Below are 7397 nucleotides of genomic sequence, written 5' to 3'. Positions count from 1 at the left end.
TCAGACTTGGGAACTGATTGACAGCATTCACGGGATCATCCAAGGATAGTCTGATATATGACCTGCTCCAGATAAACACTTCCCAGCAGGCGCTCAAACGTCGATACGACGTCCAATATACATTCATGACATTGAACATTTATTGAAAACAAAATTTGCCAAATTGTTGTATTTGTAATTCAACAATTTGTCAATGTTGTTTCAATGCCGTGTCCCTGATTGGTTCCTTTCCAGGAAGTGTACTTCTTGTGTTATTATTGTCATAAATGAGTGTAAAAAAATATTGAAAACCATCACAACAGTGTTGAAAATATAGATATATTATTATTATTATTATTACAGAAGTGTGTAGTAACATTAAACTACATCGAGACAGATATATTGTTATTATTATTACATAATTCAGCGTGTGTGGCAGCACTCAACTGCATCGCGACAAAGTCACAAATATTCCCGGAACTGCTACAGTGTCTCTTCAAATTAAAATACAAAAAAAACATAAGCGTAACCCTCGAAGCGTATCGCTGCATAATAAAAATCACACCGACGTTAAATGTTAGGTAGATATTGCTCTTGAAGGCCAACTTTGTGATAATACTATCATTATTTATGAAAAGTGTGAGGACAGTGTGTTTTTTTTATTATTTCGAAGCGTAAATCGGAAGTACAACTTAATGACGATGGCTAGCTTTACAGAAATCGGCTAGCCGCAGTCCTCGTGTCAGCTGTGCCGAAACACAAAACCGTTCTTGGAAACAAGATTCCTGGAATCTGCCAGCTTGAACTCGGTTCACTTGTTCGCAAGGCTGAGCGTCAGAGCACATTTGTCTTGATTATTTCCTCACTTTGTATGATTCCTTGTGGTGAAAGGTAGGAGAATATTACTATCGTGTATACGTTTCAATGCCTGTGTTCAACGGTGACATTTTGTGCGCTGCTTTGTTTGCATGCGGTTTTCCGTGTTATTGTTCAGAGTTGCTACCTATACCGTACATGCGTGTCTTGTTAGATCCACTCAGACATGGTTGCCCCGGCTGTGACCATGATCGATCCTGTGGACCAAGGTCCCTGCTGCCCACATCCTCCCCAGACCTCCTTGGACCGCGGAGAGGACCTGTCCGGCATCGCCTCCACCTTCCAGTATTTACACACCTCAGGTACCGTGACGTGACGTGTCAAGTCCAGTGTGTAAAAGCTGTGTTGATGGTATCTTTAGTCAAGAACAGTAATAAAAAGTATAAAAAATACGTACTAAATGAACAGCATTGCGAATTAAAAAAAGCACCGTGCAGAGGGGTAAACACGGAATCGAACAATGGTCGTTCCTTGCTATATCGCTGTATCTATCACTCACGTTTTTTCCTATAATAATATTAATAATAATAATATGGGCTATTATTATTGGAGACTGGCTACTGAGCCGACACGCTGCGGCTGAGATCGAATGAAATATAGGTTCTCCTTCCTCTTGTTTGGTGTGGAAGTGGTAAGTTATTAGCTTCTTTGTCCCGTAATCTATTTGAAGTTTAGAATAAGTCAATTGGCTTGCTATGCTAACCGGGGGCTGTGCGTCATATATGTAACATAGACAAAAAGTAACAAGAGTGTAAAAGCGACGTGTACCCCACAAGCTACTATGCAAATGTTAGCATAGTAGCATTTTATCCATTTTCATAAGCAGAAAATTATATAAATTAGGGCTGTCATGTATTCAAGGAATGCTCAGGTTGTTCTTATGGGGGGGGGGCGTTGCATCTCGCCACACCACATCGATTAGCTACTAGCTCGCTAGCGACTAGCTTGACCGCGTGCCACAATGGCAGATGTTTTGTTATCATAGTAAACATTTTTTTAAAATTTCTTTGGGTAGTAACATGTGCAGACATTTAGCACTACCGTGCTGAATGCTAATGTTAGGATGTTAGCATGCAAACGTTAGCATAGTAGCATTTTATCAATTTTCATAAGCAGAAAATTATATAAATTAGGGCTGTCATGTATTCAAGGAATGCTCAGGTTGTTCTTATGGGGGGGTGTTGCAACTCGCCACACCACATCGATTAGCTACTAGCTCGCTAGCTACTAGCTTGACCGCGTGCCACAATGGAAGATGTTTTGTTATCATAGTAAACATTTTTGGAAATTTCTTTTGGTAGTAACATGTGCAGACATTTAGCACTACCGCGCTGAATGCTAATGTTAGGATGTTAGCATGCAAACGTTAGCATAGTAGCATTTAATCAATTTTCATAAGCAGAAAATTATATAAATTAGGGCTGTCATGTATTCAAGGAATGCTCAGGTTGTTCTCATGGAGGGGGGGGGGGCGTTGCATCTCGCCACACCACATTGATTAGCTACTAGCTCGCTAGATACTAGCTAGCTACTAGCAATGGAAGATGTTTTATTTTTAGTCTGTTTGCTCAAAATGATCCCCCATAAAATGTGTTGCATTCAGCAAAAGACTGGTATCGAAACAGGAGTTCAGAACATTCAAAATACGTAAATGTGTGTCGTCATTGCAGGCTGGTACTGGGGCTCCATCTCGGCGAGCCAGGCTCGGGATACACTCCTGACAAAGTCGGAAGGCACCTTCCTGGTGCGGGACAGCAGTCACCCCCAGTACATGCTGGCGCTGTCCGTGATGACCCACTGCGGTCCGACCAGCGTTCGAATCCAGCACAAACGGGGCTCTTTCTGGCTGGACTCCCTCAGTCCCGAGCTGCCTAACCTGCAATCCTTCCCTGATGTCCTCAGCCTCATTCAGCACTACACCGGCTCGGGACACACGTCGCAAGGCCCGTCGGCGTCCGCCCAAGACAGCCCCCTCTCCTCCAAATTAAAGCCAGACACCGCTAACGGTGACCCCACCGGCGCCAAAGACAGCGGCGTGCTCCTGAAGCTTCTGCGGCCGCTTCACAGGCCGCAAGCCTTCCCGTGTTTGCAGCACCTGGCACGGCTCGCCATCAACGGGAACACAAACTGCACCGAGCAGCTTCCGCTCCCAAAGCCTCTCCTGGACTACTTGCACGATTACCCTTTCCACATATGAGGGTGTCCGGGGGCAGAGGCGGGGATCCACACTGACAAGATGACACCGCCGTCACCTTCCACAATGCTTTTTGTCATGTTTGTCTTTCAATATGAGATTCTATACCTCTGTTTGGTGTTCACAATATAAATGTATTTGCATGGACGTTGCCCAGCCTCTTCCTGTCAGCTGCTGGGATGCTGCCCCCCCAGCACAAATTACCACCATGCCATAGAACACACGTGTCACACTCAGGCGGGGGGGGGGCAAATCTGGCCTGCGATGCAATTTTATCCGGCCTGTGGAACTTCAGTTCAGATGCATTCAGTTGGTATCAACTACAGTAAAGTCTCGTTATATCGATAGCGGTTATAACGAATTACTACTTATTACGATACTATTTTCATTTCCCGGCAAATTTCTAGTCTTTTATGACATAATTAGCTCCGTTAGTACGATACCCGGTTATTATGACAATCCGGTTACTACGATGCCCTTTTCATCTCCCGCCAGCCAATTTGGTCTGCTTATATCGATACAAAAGCAGCTTAAATCAATCTTTGCTTAAGGATTTCAATACCAAAAAAGAACACGGCGAACGGCTGCTTCCAGTCAACTTTATTTTTCACACTTCCACCACCAGAGCGCAGCACACACAGCGGAAAACACCCGTCCCTCGCGCCTACCCCTCCGGGTGGCAACACCTTCGCTATCGATAGTTCCGGGGTGAATTATGTCCTGGTAACCGGTAATCACTACAGCGTAAGTTTATTTTTATTTACTGTAGTACAAAATGTATTGTAGTACAAAAGCATGCTAGATACGCAATCCATGAACTCAAGGAGAAAATTACATGCCATATCAAAGATCCGCCCACTTTTAATGCAGTTCGGCGCAGGATCGGATATATGGATAGTCCGGTTATATCGGTATTTTTTCCGACTCCTGAGAATATCGATATAACGAGACTTTACTGTATTCTTAACCCTTAGACGCACGAGTGACTGGACCCTACACTTTTCCATAAGTGCCTCAAATATCACCCATATTAGAATCAATGCGTTTTTATGCTAATTTTAAACAAAAATCTTTTAAACAAAAGAGTAATAGCCAACAATACATATAGTCATGTTAGCCAGCTAGTGTCAGCTCGCTATAAAGTAGGCTCATTTGTAGTCATGGAAGACACATACACAATATTATATGAAGATAATACTTGTTGTATTAGCACTTTATGTGTAAAATAATCTTCCTGAGGGGTGACACTTCTGATATAGTCTGTGTGGTCTACAGTTAATTTATTCCTGACAGACAAAGTTGATAAGAATCAAAGGTTCCTATTCAATTCCATAGAAAATACATGCTGGTCATTTTTGACCCACTTATGGAAGGTTGGGGGAGTAACACAAAAACTACAATTTCTTAAAATGTATAAAAGGTAAGTTAAAAATGTGAATGGCATGATATCAAAAACATGTTTTTTGAGGAATACCTGCAATATGAAATTATGAAAAATTTTCATCATGTAGATATTTCAAGAAAACAATCTGACCGGGCCATTTTTGACCCACTTATGGAAGGTTGGGGTAGTAACACAAAAGCTACAATTTCTTAAAATGTATAAAAGATAAGTTAAAAATGTGAATGGCATGATATCAAAAACATGTGTTTTGAAGAATACCTGCAATATGAAATTATGAAAATTTTTCATTATAAAGATATTTCAAGAAAACAACCTGACCGGGTCATTTTTTGACCCACTTATGGAAGGTTGGGGTAGTAACACAAAAACTACAATTTCTTAAAATTTCTTAAAATGTATAAAAGGTAAGTTAAAAATGTGAATGGCATGATATTAAAAACATGTTTTTTTTAGGAATACCTGGAATATGAAATGATAAAAATGTTTAATTACGAAGATATTTCAAGAAAACAACCTGACCGGGTCATTTTTGACCCACTTATGCATCTAACTAAAACCGGCAGCACGTTCATCTATTACTGGTTAGTAATATCCCTGTGACAAATTCATGGTAATTCATAACAAATCAAATCTTTTCCTCCAAGAATTTTGGTTAGCGTCCTCACTTAAACTGTACTTTTTTCTTGCACAGAAAAGCATTACAACACTAGAAATACGAGTTAATATGAGCTAGCTAACAGCGCACATGATTGGGATACACCTAGTATTTCCACTACATTAACCTTCCTCTTGTGTTAGGGTCGGCACCGACCCATTTTACATTTTAATGCATAAAAAGAATCATAACATTTGTTTATTGCATTAAGGCTTTTTGACTTTGTCAGGAAACTCTATTTCAACAAAATAAAACCAAAAAAATAATTTTTACTACATTTTAAAATGGTCTGGTTGAAATTATGACCACTGTATTGTTAGGGTCGGTTTGGACCCGGTTATAATAATATGACTATAAAACAGGGGTCTCAAACTCAATTTACTTGGGGGCCACTGGAGCTAGGGTCTGGGTGAGACTGGGCCGCATCAGGTTTTCCAAAAAAAAAAAACAAAAAAACATTTATTAAAAAGAGAAAAATGAATAAACTTTGCTTTGGTTCCGATTTTCTACGAGAAAAGCTCTGATAAAACATTCCACTGTTCTCAAATATCTTAATTTTTATTTTTCTACACAAAATAAGATGAAAAATAAATAAACAAATCAAGAATAAAGAAAATCAATCAATCAGTAATAAATAAATATAATAAGAATAATAAAACGGCAAATAATTAAAACATAAGAAACCACATATAGTTGGTGGGTAGACAAATGATTTTTTTCATATTAAAATGAACAAAGCATTATTAGAGCCCTGTAGACATGACAAAACACGACTATAGTCACATTTATACTCTTTTTATTTACAACATATTGCGCAACTGCAGGGTCTTGAGACACATGCTAACTCGCAAACTAGAGAGCTAGCGACCTAAACGGTAGCCTTCAAGTTATTTCCTTTCAACTTAAATAGCCAAAAACTTACCACTTCCACACGGATAGGGAGGATAACTATTAACAGTTATTTAACCTTTAACATGAACATGAATCAAACGTAATAATTTTTTCTGGGTACATGATACCATACAGCATCCATATCAAACTAACATTAAACTTTCATATCAAGACTATTTAACCTGATTTAAGAGATATGTTCTATATCCCTCAGTAATAACCAGGTAAGAAAAGAACCTTCAATTTATGAATATGATTCTTTTGAGGTTCATTTTACCATTTTTGGAAATTAAAATGGAGGGGTATAGTGACAAAAAAAGGCCTCCATGCCCACACCAAAAGTATTAAAACCAACATTTTCATGCATGAGGAAGCCTAAGAAGGTAACCAAGACATGAGAAGCAAATTTGATGGTAACTTATTGTTTTTAGTGTATTTTATAGCTGATTTAATACATGGGTCAAAACCCACCCGTTAACATAAGAGATGATACCAGAAAGCGAACACAAGAGGAAGGTTATGATGATGATGATGATAACATGTAATACCGAAACTTCTTTCCTAGTTTTGTCAACAACAGCGGCATAGATACCGTAATGATGTCCCGCTACTGTGCCTTGTGGTGCTCCTCTCTCCCTCTCTCTGTCTTTCTGCAGTTGCTGGAGCTGGGAGAGCCGGACACACCTGCTCCGAATTAAGAAGAGCACTACTTAGGCTGAGTGGATGCAGCCGTGAGTTGCTGGTTCCTATCCCAGCTGTCTTCGGACAAGAGGCGGGGTACACCCTGGACTGGTGGCCAGCCAATCACAGGGCACATATAGACAAACAACCATTCACACTCACATTCATACCTATGGACAATTTGGAGTCGCTAATTAACCTAGCATGTTTTTGGAATGTGTTAGTGTTCTTACAAAGAACACTAAACTCATCACACACCAACTTAACACTCAAAAGGTGTAATTATGAAACCAGCTCAACCGAATCATTCATTCATTAATTTTCTACCGCTTATTCTCACGAGGGTCGCGGGGGTGCTGGAGCCTATCCCAGCTGTCTTCGGGCAAGAGGTGGTGTACACCCTGGACTGGTCGCCAGCCAACCACAGGGCACATATAGACAAACAACCATTCACACTCACATTCATACCTATGGACAATTTGGAGTCGCTAATTAACCTAGCATGTTTTTGGAATGTGGGAGGAAACCGGAGTACCCGGAGAAAACCCACGCATGCACAGGGAGAACATGCAAACTCCACACAGAGATGGCCGAGTGGTGGAATTGAACCTTGGTCTCCTAGCTGTGAGGTCTGTGCGCTAACCACTAGACCACCGTGCCGCGTTAATGTGTAATATGAAATGTAATTTTTTTTTACTATGCTAATATTTGTGTGC

General features: G+C 40.4%; 1 protein-coding gene across 1 annotated transcript; it reads left to right on the top strand.

The window, feature by feature from the left end:
* Positions 1-692: 692 nt before the first annotated feature.
* cishb (cytokine inducible SH2-containing protein b) lies at positions 693-3202 on the top strand. Its single transcript, XM_058054969.2, has 3 exons — positions 693-870; positions 1010-1157; positions 2526-3202. The coding sequence occupies exons 2-3, from the start codon at positions 1022-1024 to the stop codon at positions 3050-3052; spliced, it is 663 nt and encodes a 220-aa protein (XP_057910952.2). The 5' UTR covers positions 693-870; positions 1010-1021; the 3' UTR covers positions 3053-3202.
* The last annotated feature ends 4195 nt before the right edge of the window (positions 3203-7397 follow it).

Source organism: Doryrhamphus excisus, linkage group LG18 (assembly GCF_037039965.1).
Source record: "Doryrhamphus excisus strain RoL-2023G ecotype Guam linkage group LG18, RoL_Dexc_Guam_v1.1, whole genome shotgun sequence".
Lineage (NCBI taxonomy): Eukaryota > Metazoa > Chordata > Actinopteri > Syngnathiformes > Syngnathidae > Doryrhamphus > Doryrhamphus excisus.
This window is presented reverse-complemented; position numbering and strand designations above follow the sequence as displayed.

Coding starts and splice junctions, on each gene's coding strand:
- cishb (XM_058054969.2), top strand. CDS start 1,022: ATGGTTGCCCCGGCTGTGACCATGATCGATCCTGTGGACCAAGGTCCC. Junction 1,158..2,525: donor CCAGTATTTACACACCTCAG/GTACCGTGACGT, acceptor TCGTCATTGCAG/GCTGGTACTGGGGCTCCATC.